The 16,992-nt window shown below is 52.9% G+C and overlaps 3 protein-coding genes across 11 annotated transcripts; 1 reads left to right on the top strand and 2 right to left on the bottom strand.

Moving 5' to 3' along the window:
* Positions 1-1,031: 1,031 nt before the first annotated feature.
* Positions 1,032-3,255, bottom strand: LRRN4CL (LRRN4 C-terminal like). Its single transcript, XM_060606970.3, has 2 exons — positions 3,090-3,255; positions 1,032-2,512 (listed from the first exon to the last, which is right to left on the bottom strand). Exon 2 carries the CDS (start codon positions 2,505-2,507, stop codon positions 1,785-1,787), a length of 723 nt encoding a protein of 240 aa, XP_060462953.1. The 5' UTR covers positions 2,508-2,512; positions 3,090-3,255; the 3' UTR covers positions 1,032-1,784.
* Positions 3,256-3,948: 693 nt separating this feature from the next.
* Positions 3,949-16,275, bottom strand: BSCL2 (BSCL2 lipid droplet biogenesis associated, seipin). Of its 9 annotated transcripts, none has more exons than XM_060606956.3 (12): positions 16,133-16,275; positions 13,696-13,901; positions 11,948-12,264; positions 10,463-10,544; positions 6,720-6,863; positions 5,569-5,703; positions 5,290-5,387; positions 5,004-5,145; positions 4,787-4,853; positions 4,533-4,622; positions 4,349-4,429; positions 3,949-4,211 (listed from the first exon to the last, which is right to left on the bottom strand). In XM_060606956.3, the coding sequence occupies exons 2-12, from the start codon at positions 13,801-13,803 to the stop codon at positions 4,039-4,041; spliced, it is 1,437 nt and encodes a 478-aa protein (XP_060462939.1). In that variant the 5' UTR covers positions 13,804-13,901; positions 16,133-16,275; the 3' UTR covers positions 3,949-4,038. The 9 variants fall into 9 exon arrangements, with proteins under 9 accessions (XP_060462939.1, XP_060462942.1, XP_060462940.1 ...); XM_060606959.3 differs by having other exon boundaries at positions 4,533-4,616; positions 16,133-16,274; XM_060606957.3 differs by lacking the exon at positions 16,133-16,275 and adding an exon at positions 15,791-16,117.
* Positions 14,308-15,852, top strand: GNG3 (G protein subunit gamma 3). Its single transcript, XM_060606972.3, has 3 exons — positions 14,308-14,519; positions 14,950-15,049; positions 15,325-15,852. Exons 2-3 carry the CDS (start codon positions 14,951-14,953, stop codon positions 15,451-15,453), a joined length of 228 nt encoding a protein of 75 aa, XP_060462955.1. The 5' UTR covers positions 14,308-14,519; position 14,950; the 3' UTR covers positions 15,454-15,852.
* Positions 16,276-16,992: the final 717 nt, after the last annotated feature.

Raw genomic sequence — 16,992 nt, 5'->3', positions numbered from 1 at the left:
ACAACAATCTATATGATTATACTACTGCTAGTCACAGGAAACACACACAGAAAAATGTCACAAAGCTGGTCAATAGCTAAGCTAGGATCCAAACCCATGCAGTATGCATTCACTACACCACTGTGCTATGTTGCCTCTCCATAGTGGAGGGAACATCAGCTTTGGAGCTGGGCATCCTAACTCCTTACTTGTAGCCTCAAACCGTTTAGAACCTCAAATTTCTCATCTCCTCAAAGGGGACACCGTCTTTTGTAATAATGCGGTGAAGAGTAAGTAAGAATGCTTGCAAAGCACGTCTTGAGTAAGGAGAGAGTGGGTCCTCGTTATTTGTAAATGAATAAATGCTGAGGAAATACAGGAAGCAAATTAAAAAAGGGACAAAGTATTCACTACAGTGTGGCAAGTGCATTATAGATAACAAATGTATTCTAAATTTATCCTAGAGGTCCAGTAATTTTTTTTAAATCCATAATTATATAGGACTGTGTTCTTTCATCTACTTCCAGGTCAGTACCCTATAGAAATGCAAACATGTGAGGATACACAGAGACATCACAACAAACACTGAAGACAAATGTTCCATTAAAGGGTGACAACTTCTGTCAGTTAAGGAGCATCGTCCTATGCAAAGTTATGCAGCCTCTGACATAACTAAGGAGGTTACAATTTGCCACAAATCATGGAACATTGTGGAACATTATCCGTCATCCCTTTAGTGAATAAAGAAAACATTTGCACTGAACAAAGCACTGCTCTGCTAGGGGGTGATTACCTCCCGAGAAAAAGGGGAACTTTCCTTTATATTCTTCAGTAGTGCTTGAAACTCGTAGAAATGTTATTTCAATAATTAAAAGTTATAAGACCAGCAAAAACGAGGATTGTACTCTGTAGCCATCCCAGACTTTTCTACATCCATTTAAGTGAAAGAGAAATTCGAAAATACACACTACTCTGGGGGGGAAAAGGACACACGACGCTGAAAAATAGGTGTGTGGAGGGAAATGAAAAGGATCATGAAAAATGCAAATGTCTTCCTTTAACATATCCTTTAATGTTGGTACAGTGGATGTGCAATAAACACAAATTGAGGGGAAGTGGGGGACATCCCTTGGAGTTGGGGGTCCCAGACAACAGCTCAGGCAGGTCCCTCTTTCCATCCCGTGTCAGCCATTCATTTTCACCCACTTCAGACACAGGTGAATTCTGACCCCGGTGTGCCCATCTTTGATATCTAAACAAAAGGCAACAGCGGGAATAGCCTTGCCCCAAACTCCCATCCTGCAGCAGCTTGTTCTCAAAATCCCATTGAGGCCACCAATGCGCCAGAGCCCTTTTGAGGGTGTATGACAGGGGTTGCGATTGGCCAACTACAGCCAACAGGTCTAATGTGGCCGGGGCCTGATTCCTCAGACCCATGAGCTAAGAATGGTTTCTCTGTTTTTACACTGTCGCATGGCTAAGGAAGTACCTATGCAATACCTTTGCTTTTGTCCTCTGGACCTGCAAAGCCTAAATCATTTACTATCTGGTCCTTTAAGTAAAAAGTTCCCAATGCCTTCTGCTCTGTTCCAAACCTTGGCCTGGAGCAGGACAGAAAGTCTGGGACCTGAACAAGCTCTCAGGTTGAGCACTGAGACTCAGCTGGGGCCCGAGTGCCTGGCCACCGACTCTGCTGTCCAGGCTGCTCAGGGCAGCAGTGGGAACTGCCTCCTCCCAGGGAGTCCAGGCCGAGCTCTGCTCCCTAAGCCTAGGCTCCGCTGGGCCTGAGAGGCCCCCAGGCTGCTTCAGAGCCCTGCTGCGGGTCGGGAGGCCACCCGGCGGCGGGGGCAGCCCCAGCGCTCTCGCAGGCAGAAATGCCAGACCAGAGCAGAGCAGCTCAGCAGGGCCAGCACTGTGCCCACCCCGATAGCCACGTGGACCAGGGTAAGCGGTCTGGGGGGCACGGCCAGCCTCCTGCAGGGCCCGAAGGGAGGGCCACCCACCTCCTCGAGGCCCTCCCCACCTGCCTGCGGCACGCTGCTTTCTCCAGCCCCATTTGCAGCCACCACGCAAACGATGTAAGCGCCCCCGGACTTCAGGCCCTTCAGTTCTGCTCTGCGGACAGTAGAGTTGAGGGGGGGACCCTTCTGGGGAGCCCCGTTGCCCTCCCATAGCAGCAGCCAGTATTGGTGGACCGGAGAGAAGGGGGCGCACCAGTGCACCACTGCGCTGCCATCCTCGGCCACCACGTGCACCTCTCCCAGGCGCGGAGGGTCGGGCGGCTGCGTGGGGCTGGAGAGCCCAGGGCACAGGCAGGCCCTGGGTCCAGCCCTCTGCAGCTCCTTGCACGGCACCTGAAGGTGACGGCAATGGTCATAGTCACAGGGGACGGCCCGCAAAGGAGGCCGTGGCCGGGGTGTCTCATCTTTGTCCTCTTCCTTAAGGTCTTGAGGGGCCAAGGACTGCGTTCTGGGAACCAAGGAGAAGGTGACAGCCAGGAGCCACAGAAGACAGGGAGAGCCCAGCATGGGGTCTGCAAGGGAAGGAGGTGGATAGGTCAAGACTGCCCAGACGCCATGCCTTCTAGGGCCCTTCCCTCAACAAAATCTCCGGGGACGGGGAACACAGCTGGGGGCCAGGAGGAGACCAAGAGAGAGGAGGAAAGGAGACTGACACTCTTAATTTGTCCACCAACTTCTGAACAGGCGATATGTACTTGGTTTTGGGCAAAAAAAACAAGCAAACAAAAAAACCCCCAAATATAGTCTGACACATGGGTGTGTGACCAGCCATGTGTGAAGCACCAGAAACAGTTAATGAATAAGCAAAGTGCTGGAGGGGAAAAGAAGAGGAAATGATTTATTCAGCCTGGGGAAGAAAGGTGGAATATTTCCCAGCTGCCACCCAGAGAAAAGATCTAAGTAAAACAATCATCGGTGGGAGACAGACACAAAAACCCAAAAGGAGACCGAGATGAGAGAGGAGAGGGAACAGAAGGGGAAACTAAGGACCTTGGAACCCTCTCCACCTGTCAAGGGAGTTCCAGTCCCTGCCTGCTCCCCCCCCCCCCACCTCCCACCACTCTTCCCTGGCCCCCAGCAGCCTCTCACCGGTGGGTGGGTCTTGCGGCAGCTCAAATCTTCAAGCAGACGTCTTTGGGTCTGAGGCTGAGCCCCCAGGCGCACAGGCTGCGCAGTCAGGTTTTGTCAGTGTCTTCTCTTCAATTTCAATTCTCTTTTGGCTCGAAGCTTTTATACCCTTCAACTATGATGTCACCACGTAGCCCCCCTCCCCCGGCCCCCCCTCTATCCCCGTGAATGCCAAGAAGCGGGCTGGTCCCTTCAGAGGGCCTGAGTCACGGGGCCAGGGAAGGGGGTGGGGGGGAGCCACATGCAGCTGTTTCATCTGGAGGCCGGGATGCCTGGGTTCTGAAAGGGGATTGGAATGTGGAAAGCAGCCAGGAGCTGAGAATCAAAAGGCTGAAGTTATGTGGAGGGGTGAGGAGGGGAGCATGAAACGGAGGGCCACCTGGCTGGAATCAGAGAAGAAAACAGCTGTGGGCAGCATGGGGCCTGGGCTACAAAATGCTGTTTCGGTAAAAATCATACCACATCCATGGCAGTCATTTCCTGTCTTCTGCCTCCCAATGGACGGAGAAAGGGAGGGGTGCACAGGCCAGAATGATGTAGCCCAGCTCTCCAGACCCGCCCTACATGATCCCCCTCCCCAGAGGGAGATGAAAGAATCACGTGGATGGAGTGGGCAGGATAGGTTTTCTCTCCTTGGACTTCCTAGGTTTGTGAACGGGAACAGCTGTATCCAAAACAGTCCAGGGTCTGGAGGCCTTCCCCACCGGCAGCCCCCAACAAGACAACCTCCTCCAATTCGGGGTGGCAAGGACGATGCCTGGGGAACACGGGATTCCCAATGGCCTTGAATCCATTTCAAGGAGTCAGGGAAGCAGCTGGCCATGAAAATAGTTTATTGGGGGAAGCCACAGGAAAGGGAAGGGAGGCAGGTGGGAAAGGGCTGGAATGTGGGGACTCTGCCTCGTTCTCTTCAGGAACTAGAGCAGGTGGGCCGCTGTCGGAGATTGCCCACAGAGGGTTCAGAGCTGCCCAGAGTCTCCGGGGCAGGGGCAGGGGCAGAGGCAGAGGCAGAGGCAGAGGCAGAGGCAGGGGCAGGAAGGTTGGCCTCCGTCAGCAAAGCTGCATCTACCCAAGAGCCTGAACCTGGGCCAGGGGAGGGAGAAACAAAGTTAAATCGGAAATTAACCAACCAGGGGCCCTTCTCCCCCAACCAATATAATGTCCCCCCTACCCACATGCCACCCCACTCCGCCTGGGCCCCTGTACTGAGTGCCCCTCACCATCACTGGCCTCTGGCTCCAGCTCCTCCTCTCCAGTCAAGGGCTGCTGATCGGGTTTCTCCTCCTCAGAGAGCTGACCCTCTGCAGCCACAAGGGGAACGCAGAGGTCAGACTGGAAGAGGCTGAAGGGGACACCTGAGGAGGTGTTAGGAAGGAGGATGGGAGAGCTGCGGCACCACCATACCTGCCCCTGGGGGGTCTTCAGGGCTCTCACCGCAGTCCTCTGTGATGTCTGACAGCTGCGTTGACTCCTCCTGGCCTTGGGGCCCTGTGCCTCCAGAGCGGGGAGAGGGCAGGGGAGGGCTAGGGTGGCTGCACCCAGGCGACGCCTCCTCCAGCCTGTCCTCTGACCCTCAGCCCAGCTGTGGGGGGCCTAAAGCTTCACCCTGGATAACACGGGAGTCCCCTGTCACCCAGCTCCCCAACCGTCATGCCCACCTGGAGGGTGGGCAGAGATTCTTCGCTGCACTGCCTTCCGGGAACTGTCTCTTTTCCGGACGTTTACCTGTGGAGGAGAAATTAGTGAGCAGCAAGGGTGTGCTTCCCGCGCAGTGATCTGGGCCCTAACGCCCGAGCCCCATCACACGCCCCAGCCCGCCCCTCAGTTAAAGAAGGATCATGAAGTTGGGGGGCGGGAGAGGAGGTCCTTTGTGACCTGCAGAGACAAGCGGTGGCGGGGCCAGATGCCCCCCCACACCCACTGCATGTAGCTGAAGAGCACGATGACGCTGAGGAACGTGAAGTTGCTGGCGATGCCGATGAAGGCACAGGTCATCGGGAAGTTGTACAGCAAGTACCTGAGGCAGGAAGTGGGCAGCGGTTACTGGAAAGCACCAGCCTCCCCGCTTCCCAGAAATCATTTCTGGGGAAGTTCAAGGCAGTTTCCCTCCAAGACAGCCCCCAGGGGAGCTGCGGAGGCCCCCACTCGAGCGGCTCCTCACCTGAGCCCGGTGAAGTGGGCGTGGATGCGGAGGTAGGCTCCGTACATCTGGACGCGCTTGCTGTGGATCTCGATGATCGCGCCGGTGGTCGGCACATACTGCGGAGGGCGGGGCAGCGAGCGTCAGGCCGGGGTCCTGCTGCTGTCACTCTTCCCAGCCCAATCTGAGCCCCACTTGCGGCGTCTGTGGCCGCCCCTGCTGACCGAGCCCAGAGGCTCCTCAGGTAGAACTCTGAGCTCCTGGGGAGAGCAGTCTCTAGTCTTCCTTCGCCCCCCTTACCGAGTTCTCTCTGTATTCCGGGTAGAGCTCCACCTCCAGGAGCTGCTTCTGCTCTGCAAAGCCAAACAGCAGGAGGCTAGAGAAGACCAGTGTGTCAAGCATCTGGAGCAGGTTTGAGCGGTAATGCAACATCACCTGCCGGAGCCAGGGCGAGGAGGGGAGAGGTTGGGGATGGGTACCCCCAGACTGCCGCCGCCCTACCAACCCCTCAACCTTCCTCGGGTCCCCTGCTCCCTCATTTTCACTTCCTACCATGCCCCCCCCCCCAAACAAGCCTTGGCCCAATCATTCCAACTGCTTGAGTAACATCCCTCCTCTCCTCAATCCACGTCTCCATTCCAGCGCAACAAAGGTCCCTCTTCTAAGAACTTCATGGGTTAAGCCCAACACTGTCTCTGATCTTTCCCCCACGCAGTTCTACGATCCAGAATAGACCCTAAGTTCCAGTGCTCCAGCTGAAGCATTTTTCCCCGTGTAGACATTCAGAGATACGCTTCATCACGTGGCTCTGTTGACAGTTCATGTTAAGAATGGAGTCTTGGGGCCTGGGTGGCTCAGTCGGTTAAGCAGCCGACTTCAGCTCAGGTCATGATATCACGGTTCGTGAGTTCGAGCCCCGTGTCGGGCTTTGTGCTGACCGCTCAGAGCCTGGAGCCTACTTCGGAGTCTGTGTCTCCCTTTCTCTCTGCCCCTCCCCTGCTTGCTCTCTCTCTCTCAAAACTAAACATTAAAAAAAAAAAAAAAAAAAAAAAAGAATGGAGTCTAATATTTATTGCACGCCCACCATGTGCTAAACCCTAACTGGTCTCGCTATGGGACCATTACTTTCATACCCAGTTAATAAGGCTTTGTAACCAAGGAGTTAAAGAAGTAGTCTCTCAGCTAGTAGGTTTCTGAGACAGAATGCCAGCAGACATCCGCCGGGCTCTAAAGAAGCCCATTTTGGCTCCCCTCTTCAGGCTTTGCCCCAAAGCTGGACGTGCTCATCAGATACCTGGGGTGTCTGTCTGGCTTGGTAAACTGACTCCTCTTCCCGATCCTGATGTGTCTGTGACCTCCAGAGCTAGGATGTTTTCTCCTGGAACCCTACCCAGATATTCTGCCATCCGCTGTCATCGCCACACCCTCCCAGATAGGCCACGGACACTTACGGAGCGTGAAGAAGTGGAGATGATTCGGCCACCTCTGGTGTAGCATGAAATGGTGACTAAGAACATGCCCAAGTCTTGATTCACAGGGGACTCTGGCAGCTCAAGCTCTAAGGTGACGCGGTACGGCTGTCCATACATCAGCACCTGCCCAAGGTAGCCCCCATCTCTCTTCAAAAAATTTTGTTTTTAATTGTACGGTCTCTGTTCCACCTCCCCCCATCCCTCCGAATAGGGCCACAATCTCCCTGGTTAGCGGAGCAGGCCTCTCAGGGCTCTCATCCCAGGAGGGTGCTGCCCCCTTGTGGTGGCCAGGTCCCTCCTACTTCGGAGAGCTTCGGCATCCTATGCTTTGGCTAAACCGCTCTCTGCTCTGTTCTGAGAAAGGCTGCGTCACACATTTCTTTTCCAAAAGTGAACCATCCTGTTGCCAACTGGGCCATCTGTGACTCAGGCCTCTGTCCCCGTGAGGCCATCCCCCTGGGCCCAGCCCGCCTTCACTTATATTATTAATTAACCAAGCACCAACTCCCGAGCCACCTCTCTCAGGCTCTGTCACTCCAGATCATCTTTGTGTCACTCTGGGTCCTTACCTGGCTTCTTTTGGTAGAACCCTGAGACTCACACTGGGAAGGCGTCTTCATTGGGATTAACCTCAAAAAGCTAAAGATTTGCCACCAAACATACCCTAGTTTTTCCTGACCATTCCTGTACTCTTCTAACCCTTTATTCAGCTCTCATCTGTAGCATGACCTCAGGGTGCATATACAAGAATCACAGGGGCAAGAGTAAAGTTTCTGTATTTAAGGGAACGGATTTTTTTTTTTTTTTTTTTTTTGAGAGAGAGAGACCACGGGGGAGGGGCAGAAAGAGAGACAGAGGATCTGAAGCAGGCTCTGTGCTGACAGCAGACAGCCTGATGTGGGGCTTGAACTCACAAACCGTGAGACCATGACCTGAGCCGAAGTCGCACACTTAACCGACTGAGCCATCCAGGGACCCCCAAGGGGAATGAATTTAAAAAAACCAAAACCCAAACCCAACCCATAGTGAATCGCCTCCAAAATCCAGATATGATTGAGGGTGTGTTGAGCACTATCACTAAGGTAAAACGTGGAAAACTACTTCTCAAAGTCCTTTTTTATACAGATTCTGCTTTTCAGAATGAAGTACTATCTGTTGGAAAAAAAAAAAATGGATTCCATGACATTCATTCCTAGCCCCCAGAAGAGGCCTGATGAAGCCAGCTGCTTCACTGAATTCTTTGCAACATTATAGTACGTAGTTCTCAGGGTGGGTTGGAGGGAAATAGAGTGACTCCAAGCTTATGGGTAGGAGTTTCTTTTTGGGGTGATTCAAATGCTCTAAAATTGTGCTGGTTGCTTAAAGTCTGCATACGCTAGAAACGACAGAACTATAGATTTTAAATGGGTGAATTGTATAGTATGTGAGTTATAGCTCAATAAAGCTGTTTCATATATGTTTTTATTTTTTATTATTTTTTTAAAGCTTATTTATTTTTGAGAGAAAGAGACACACAGAGTGTGAGTGGGGGAGGGTCAGAGAGAGAGGGAGACATAGAACCCGAAGCAGGCTCCAGGCTCTGAGCTGTCAGCACAGAGCCCGACGTGGGGCCGGAACTCACAAACGGTGAGATCAGACCTGAGCTGAAGTCAGACACCTAACCGACTGAGCCACCCAGGAGTCCCATATAGATGTTTTTAAACTAGTAATTCCGTCTAAATAAACATCATCTCCTCCAATGGGATCGATCCACGGAATTGAATGTCAGAATCTTGAGAATGACTCCACACCTTTGTTCACACCTATCTGCCTGATGGGCAGATTCCCCTCCTGTTCCTCCTTTCCCACCCAACAATCACCCTTCCTTAAAAGGTCTACTTTGAGCCTCTCCCTCCAATCCTTCACAACTTCTTCTGAAATGCAGAATCTGTATCTTACACTCTGCTACTTTATATAATGAACGAAATGATCAACCCGCTTTAATTACCAGGGACTACCCTGATTGGAGTCCCTGATATTGACATCCCCTCACCCTTCATCTTTCCCTTCCTTCCTCATCCAGCAGCCTCACACACAATTGTTTTAGGCTCTCTGAGCCACCATGCGGATCTCCACAATGGACAGCCACACGACTCTATGCACCATTTCAGGTGCAGATGTTCTGTGGCTTTGTTTCTAATTCCTTCTCAATGTATTCCATTTATTATTATTTTGAGCCACAAAAGCACACTGAATCAATGCCTTCACAGACGACTCTGTCATGATCTCCAAACTCCTTTCCCGGCAGGATTAAAATGAGAAATCTCTGCCTTGCAACATCCAACATTCTACCTCACTACTTTGAAATCTTCCATTTGGGACCCACTCACCTGGGACCCAAGGTAAGTGTTCTTGATAGTGTATGGCTACCTGGCGGTTGACTGGAAGGAGGGAAAGGATACGTAATCTCCCAGGTTATTGTATTGTCAAACAAGTCCAGGCTAAACACCAATCCCAGGGGACCCCAGATGCTAATGCTTACACTCCTCCCTTCAGAGTGACCATTTATTTCTATCCTGTGTAAGTCAGTGTCCTCTCAAGAACCACTTTTAAAAGACACTTTCCAGGGGCACCTGGGTGGCTCAGTCAATTAGGCACGCAGTTGATTCTTGATTTTGGCTCAGGTCATGATTTCACGGTTCATGAGATTGAGCCCTGGGTTGGGCTCTGTGCTGAGCGTGGAGCCTGCTTGGGATTCATATTCATTCATTCTCTCTCTCTCTCTCTCTCTCTGGATTCATATTCTCTCTCTCCTCCTCCTCCCTCCCTCCCTCCCTTTCTGTCCCTCCCTGGCTTGCTCTCTCAAAATAAATAAACATTAAATAAAGTTCTTAGTAAGTTTGACCACTGATTATTACTAATTATGTTGCTAACGACTCAAAACACTCTGGTCATCAAAAACAATGTTGATGCTCCAAAGGTCCTTTTTTTTTTTTTTTTTTTTTTTTTTAATTTTTTAATGCTTATTTATTTTTGAGAGAGGCAGAGACAGAATCCAAGTGGGTTAGGGGCAGAGACAGAGGGAGACACAGAATCCAAAGCAGGCTTCAGGCTCTGAGCTGTCAGCATCAGAGCCGGACGTGGGGCTTGAACTCACAAGCAGTGAGATCGTGACCTGAGCCGAAGTCAGGCGCTCAACCGACCGAGCCACCCAGGCGCCCCCCAAAGGTCCTTTTGAAGTGTTCAGGGAGCCTACCCTTTTCAGAGCCTCCACCAGCTTGCCTAATATAAATAGATGCACCCCAATTCTGCATTTCCCAGGGATTCTGGGTTTGTTGAAGTCATACCGGCACGTGGCCCATCTCCTGGCACAGTACCCTTTGTAACGGCAGGTTACACATATTTGTCAACAGTTTCATAATCTTACATACAGGCTTTCAAAACGCTTGGGTGGTTTCCATCCCAGTCCAGTGACATAGCTGATTGGTTGATTCACATTCACTGAGGTCTAAAACACATCTAATAGCTAGAGCTTGTCTGAAATAATCTGAGAGAGCATCGCTAACATCTGCAGCAGGAACATCCACACGCTTCAGATTTTACTTTTCCTTTAACCTCCTTTTCCTTGAGAGCCTTCCTCTTAGTCTCCATTGCTCAATCCCTGCTCACCAGGTCTTTTTCAAGCCCTCCGATTTCAAGTCTTCAGAGCTCTAATGAAACCTCTCTTCAGCTCCCATACTCACCCGATCACGTCCACCCTTAGCCAGCGAGACATTGGCAACAGGGAAGGAGCAGAGTAAGGAGGTGGAGGAATCACAGTCAGTCCTAGATGAGAATGGGGATGATACTCTGCTAAGTTAAGAGGGTCTGCCTTACCTGTCTGTACACTTCCTTGGGCCCCTAGGGCTCCCTCTTGTCCCCCATCCCTTCTTCCAGAACAGGCACCCTTCTCTCTGTCAGAGAGAGATGGAGAAGAAATGCAGCCAGGAGATTCAAGACACCTGAATGATTCTTTCTCTTCCTGCCACCTCAGCTCATCTCCTCTCATTAGAGTGGAAATTCTTAAGCAGGACTCCATGGACACTTCGTTGAACGGTTTCAGACTCAAATGTTTCTAAAGACCCACTTGGAGAGCTTCATAAAAATGCGGATTCCTGGGTCCTAGCCCCAGAGTCTGATTTAGTAGTTCTGGTCTGGGGCCTAGTTTGAGGAAAGTCCTCCCAAGGAATCCACAGATGGTCTTAAAGAGGCTGACACACCCCTCCAACTTGTAAGCAAAATTATACATGGGTGTGCGTATGTATATATACACATATATACACACATACATATACACATATGTGTATGCATACATACATATATATATATGTATGTAAAGATGTCTGTATAAGCTTTAAGTAAGTTCTACACCCAACATAAGGCTTGAATTCATGACCCTGAGATCAAGGGTCACATGCCCTCCCGACTGAGCCAGACAGATACTCCCTTGCATACATGTTTTTATAGCAGAAAGGGCCATAGCTTTCATGAGATCTATGCCTCCTAAAAGTTTAAGCAGCTCTGACTTAGAAATTACAGTTCATGATCAGGGACTCAAGACGGGGGAGGGGGAAAATGACTTTGGACCATTGATAACAATGTCCTTGTCAGCATCTCTAGATTAGTCCTATGGCCCATGTTAAGAGAAGGGGAGATGATTTGGTTAAGGCCCGTAAAATCAGAAGGAACTGAAGTCCCAGGCAAGAAGCAGGACTCTGGGACTTTAGGTACCTAGTCACTTTATGCTTGCATAATCTCTATTGTGCAGGATTATCAGGAGGGGGAGGAAGGCAACTTGTTGCTTTCCTAATACGTTCTTTACTGAAGGCTAGCTTAGTTCTGAGATGACTCGAGGGATGTGGTTGGCTAAGAGGTCTAGAGCGGCCCTGAGAGAGGTCTGATCCAACCCAAACAGAACAGACCCACACAGTGACAGCCTAAAAGAGGGATTTTTTTTTTTCCTTCTTTTTAATCAAAGATTTCAGTAACCAGAGGTAGAGCTAGGACCTCAGAGCACTACCAACCCAGAGCTCCCTCAGCCTTGGGCTGTGGAAGGTAAGAAATCATATAAACACACTGGGCTCAATGTTCTCCTCTGTAAATGAGGGGGTTGAACTGAATAAGCTCTAAGGGCCCTAACAGCAATTCTCTCAAAGGATGACTCCACTTCAGGAGAAGACTCCTCTCACCTGTAGTAGAAATGCACAGGGCTGAGGTGGCTGACTGTCGGCATGTAGGAATAGTAGAAAGAGCCGTAGAGGAAGACAGACACCCAGAGCAGGAGAAGGACGGTACAGAAGAGCACCCCAAACTGCAGCAGCAGCTTGCGGGCACGACCCGCCAAGACGTGGCCCACCTCCTGGGCCCACAGCAAGGCGGGTACTGGTGGGTCATTGACCATGGCAGGGAGTGCGGAGTGTCTGGCCCCAGGTTCAGGCTTTGAGTTCTTAGCTGCTCGGTCACTTGGACGCCACCCCTGGCCATGGGATGAAGAAGCTGGTGGTTCCTGGAAAAAGACGGAGAGGGGGGAAAAATGGCTCTTTCCCCAGGGATGGTGGAGACAACAAGGACAAGTTTACTGGACTGGCTTGGAGGAACCAGAGATAGCTGGACAGACACAGCATAGACTTTGTTTCATATGGCTTTTCTCCAAATGGCTACGCTTCCCAACCAATTATCCCTTCCCTTTCTTTCACTGTGCTTTCTTCACCCCCAGTGACAGAACAACTTCGCTGAATTTGTCCTCTGGACACCTGATTCTGGGACAGGCTACCTTGACACTCATCCATAGCAATATATAATATACATAAAACGAGCACCTTAAAAGGCTTTTACACACGTGATGACACGGAGTCCACACTGCGAGGTGGCTGCACGGAGAGGCTGCGCGACTTGCCTAAGGTCGTACAGCCGCACTGAGAGCCAGCTGCCTAAGTGCCGTCAGAACTGTCTCCCGAGTTTCTCCTCTCCCGAGCGCACAACTGCGCTCGCTCCCGGACAGGGCCGCCCTCCACGCCGGGCCGGGAGTCCTGCAGCCAACGGCCGCTCCCCGCCACCACCCCTTCCGGCTGGCGGTGGGCGCGGCGCCCGGAGCCCCTACCGAACCGCGCCCCCAGGGAAACCAGCCCGCCCGCCGCCGCAGCTCTGCAGACTCACCAGCTCGCGGGCTGCCGGGGCAACGGCGACAAGAGACTTCCGCCTCCCGTGGAAGCTCCGCCCCCTCCCGCCGGCCGCCTTTGCGGCCCCGGGAGGCGGGACCTCACTCAGGGGAGGAGCCCGGCGCAAGGGGCGGGGTCTGCCGGGCGGCGGGTTTCCCACCTCGCGCTCCGCGCAGAGTCTCTCCCTGCGGTGGGTTACCCAAACCAAAGAGGACAAGCGCCTTCCTTCAGGCCTCAAGATTTGCCCCCACGGCATGCTATGAGTCAGCAGCATCCCCCCTCAGACCGGCCCTCCGCCCACCTTCACCACCGGCCATTTAAACCCCGCAAAGGGGGAAAGAGGCGGTTATCCAGCTGGCGCTGATTTTTGTCGCCTACAGCTCCTTGCACCTGTAGGCGTCCTAGGCGGAGGGCACTGCCGGCTGGCCGGCTGGCCCCTATTCACAGCTGTGATAGTATTTCAGCTCCGTGTTTTGTCTCCAGCATTTGGGATCGACCTCCTCTGACCCTAACTAGACTCCCTCAGAGTCCCCACAGCGCACCAATCTAGACTAGATCTTGGCAGACGGTACCTTCTATTTTGTACATGCCTCTTCACCCCGAATAACATCCCTCAGAGGGTAAGGTCAGTGTACGTCTTTGCATTCCACACAGCACCAAGCACAGCTCTGCAGGTCTGGGAAGTATTCTATCAAACCAATTCCCCCCACCCCAAACCCACCCAGGAAGCCCATCTGTTTCAATAAACACCCAATGACTCTCCCCACAATTCCCCCTACCTCTTCTTTGTCCGATTCTTTGATCTGGTATCTGCACACCTCTTTCCCCCCAGCTTCTTGTTCTTTAGGCATCTTCCTGACGTCCCTTGTCGCCCCTGGATCTTCCATTCGAATCACTTGTGGCTAGAATATGAACTGGTTGGTGATCTAGAAGCTGGTTACCTGTAGCTCATCACATTTTCCTGGGTATAGGGAATGGAGGGTCCCTGGGAAAGACAAGAAGATTCAGGTACTACATGCTATGTCAGAGCGGAGGGAGGCAGGAGGAGGGGAGGGCGACTGCCCAGCTGATGTCAGATTTTCAAATGAGCAGGGTCCCCCGCAGCCAGTACTGACTCCACTGCAGGGGATGTCACAGGTCCAGACCACCCCATTTAAAGGGGGGAGGGGGGGGAGGAGAGTCGGCCTGGGCCTCAGCTCCTTCCAGCTCCTTCGTAGCCCAGACTCAGAATGCCTGCAATGGGGGAAGGGCAGCTAAGAGAGACCGGTAACAGTGGGGGTGTGCGTAGGGGCTGCAGTCAGCAGCCAGGCTCCCCCATTGGCCGGGCAGTTGGTATGCTCCAGTATCCGAGCAGCTCCTTCTAGCATCCTTCATCCTTCAGGTACCAGCGTCTGGGCAGTGCTGGAGCTTCAGGAACTGGGTCCAGCCCTCGACGGACCTCTGCCCCGACCCTCCCCAGTGGCCTTCTTTGTGTCAGCTGCTTCGGCTGCTGCAGCAGATACTTTCAGCGGCAACTCCCTGCAAGGTGGGGCACCCATCTCAGGCAGGTTTTGTGCACCCCACTGACTACTCCCCAGGGCTGCCACACTGCCTGTGGCTTCAGGTGAGTAGGGAGCATCCTGCTTTTCTCCCGTTGGGGCTCAAGGGGGCAGGTGGGGGTTATGTGCCCTCCTCAACAGGGCGGGGCTCTTGCTGGTTGAGGCTTCCAGAGCTGGGAACACATGGCTGGAAGAGCCAAAAAGCCTTAAATCGTTTGTATGTTTAATGATCTGTGGCCCAGGTCGTGTGGGAATTGGGGGGGGGGGGGGGTATCTCATCCCACCTTCTCCATTTCCTTAGCCTGGGAAGACAGGGATGGGAAAGGCCCCTGGAGGATGGAGATTCGAGAAACAAAATACTGGGCCACATGACCCCAGCCTTGTAAAGGCAGATGAAAAATGAACATGGGAGGGGGGGGGGGGGGTCTTCAGAGAAGATTAGGCAGCACCCACCCACCTCCATTATGCTCCGAGCTATCCCTCTCTTTTCTCCAGGATGAAAGGGGAGACCCCTGTGAACAGCACTATGAGTATTGGGCAAGCCCGCAAGATGGTGGAACAGCTTAAGATTGAAGCCAGCTTGTGCCGGATAAAGGTGGGTGGACCCTGGATCCTATTAGTTGGCCCACTTGTGCTGTAGGTCCCCAAACCTCAGGTTAAGAGAGGTTTTCTTTCCTTGACTCCCTGCCATCAGGGGAGGAGTCTCCGGTTCTGTAAGGGCAGCCGTCCCCTGGCCGCTGTCGGGAATGAGGGAAGAGAATACTGTCTTAAGGAGCCCTAGAGATGGCAAAAGATAACCCATTTGGGGAGGGAGGCTGCAGCCCCTCTCAGGGGATCTGGCTAACCATTCCCCTCCTGGCTGTGTCCCAGGTGTCCAAGGCAGCAGCAGACTTGATGACTTACTGTGATGCCCACGCCTGCGAGGATCCCCTCATCACCCCTGTGCCCACTTCGGAGAACCCCTTCCGGGAGAAGAAGTTCTTCTGTGCCCTCCTCTGAGTCGCCCCGTCCCTCCCCACAAGCTCTTCACCTTTCCTTCTCCTAGGCCCTTCCTTAGGTCAGTAACTGTCGTGAGCCCCTGAGGGTCCCTGCATCCCATCCCTAGCCCTTGTCCAACCCTGTGAGGTTATCTGAAGCACAAGGCTCTCCGTCACCTATCTGTCGACCCCATTTCCTCGCCCACTTCGGCCGACCCCAAGTACCCCCTGACTAGGGGAGCCCCCTTAGCTCCGTCCCCAGAAGGGCCGTCCGACTGCCAGCGTCCTGCCGGCTTCTCTCTGTGACCCGCTCAGACAATGGAGAGAGGGATGGGCCGGGTGCTTGCTCTCAGTCTCACCTGGAGCTATCAGAAGGGTAAAGCCATTTGAAGAATAAAGTCATCCAGAGTCTCAGAGGACAGCTCCTGTGTTAGCGTTCTTGGGGAGAGGATCATCAATCTGTAGATCTGGGACTGTGTACGGCAGGTGAAAGGCTTGCCATACCCAAGGAATAGGGCTAGTCAAATCAGTTTAGGCACCGTCTAGGATCGGAGACCGCCTGGATTGGGGGGATGGCGGGCGCAAGAGAGCGTCTCGAGTGGAAGAATTTAGTTACAACAGACACTCAGGGGGCCACGGAAAGCACTCACACCCCCGCGCGCGCGCGAAAGCACTGAACGCAAATGAAAATGAAAACAGACCGAACAGGGCGGCTCTTAGGAAGGGATCTTGAGGGCAGTCGCAGACAGCAGGAACTCAGTAACGCAGGGGAGGAGCTCGGCCCCAGTTCCCGCGAAGGGGCAGGTTTTGCTTCTAAGATGGCCGCGCCCACAGTGGGCCCCTTTCCAAGATGGCCACCGCCATGGGATCCGCGCCAATATGGCCGCCCCACGTCACTGGGTTTCACCGTACAGGGCTTCCGAGCTATCCCCATACTTAAAATGGCGGCCCCAGGCATCTGGAGTTCTCAATATGGTCCCTTCTGTGTTCATCTGGTCTCAAAATGGCTGCCCCTGCCCTCGTCAACTCGATGCCCATTCCTGCCCACCCCGGAGTCTCGAAGTCGACGTCCCCCCAATCCAGGTGAAGGCACACGGGTGACTATAAGCAAAGATCGTGGGACAAGGGGACCCCGGCAAGCACAGCGTAGCAGGCGCTGGGAGTGTGGATCTTGCGAGGGAATCTCGTTTCTACTGCTTGCCAAGCAGAGGATGCCTTTGGAGTGTAAACAGAAGTGTGCGGTCAATGCCCGGCGCCGTTCCTCTCAGGCGCCCTTCCTTGGTTGCCTCCTGGTGTCCCTAGGAGCTGGATAAGCCCGAAACTGTTTCAGTTTGGGCTTCCTGGTAGAGCTTACTATGTTCCCCTTTCCCTCTCAGACCCATTCGGTCACATCCGCCAGAAACAACGTCCCCGCCCCTCGTGTGCCTACCAGCCTTCGTAGTGGTCCCAGCATGCTGTCTGGCCAGATGCCAAAACTAAGGCTTAAGGTCTCACGAGCGCCTCCCAGATTCAAACTTGGCGAGGTTTAGAAGCCCAGAATGCTCTTCTAGAAAAAAGCCTT

Source organism: Panthera onca, chromosome D1 (genome assembly GCF_046562875.1).
Source record: "Panthera onca isolate mPanOnc1 chromosome D1, mPanOnc1 haplotype 2, whole genome shotgun sequence".
Taxonomy (NCBI): Eukaryota; Metazoa; Chordata; class Mammalia; order Carnivora; family Felidae; genus Panthera; species Panthera onca.
The sequence above is the reverse complement of the archived record's forward strand: the minus strand, read 5'-3'. Positions and strand labels throughout refer to the sequence as shown.

What these genes read in the sequence shown, in the direction of transcription:
- LRRN4CL (XM_060606970.3), bottom strand. Translation starts at nt 2,507, where the DNA reads ATGCTGGGCTCTCCCTGTCTTCTGTGGCTCCTGGCTGTCACCTTCTCC.
- BSCL2 (XM_060606956.3), bottom strand. Translation starts at nt 13,803, where the DNA reads ATGGAAGATCCAGGGGCGACAAGGGACGTCAGGAAGATGCCTAAAGAA. An exon ending in CCTGTGCATTTCTACTACAG is followed by an intron (nt 10,545 to 11,947) that starts GTGAGAGGAGTC and finishes ATTCTCATCTAG; the next exon opens with GACTGACTGTGATTCCTCCA. An exon ending in GCCACCGCTTGTCTCTGCAG is followed by an intron (nt 4,854 to 5,003) that starts GTCACAAAGGAC and finishes TCTCCTCCACAG; the next exon opens with GTAAACGTCCGGAAAAGAGA.
- GNG3 (XM_060606972.3), top strand. Translation starts at nt 14,951, where the DNA reads ATGAAAGGGGAGACCCCTGTGAACAGCACTATGAGTATTGGGCAAGCC. An exon ending in CCAGCTTGTGCCGGATAAAG is followed by an intron (nt 15,050 to 15,324) that starts GTGGGTGGACCC and finishes GCTGTGTCCCAG; the next exon opens with GTGTCCAAGGCAGCAGCAGA.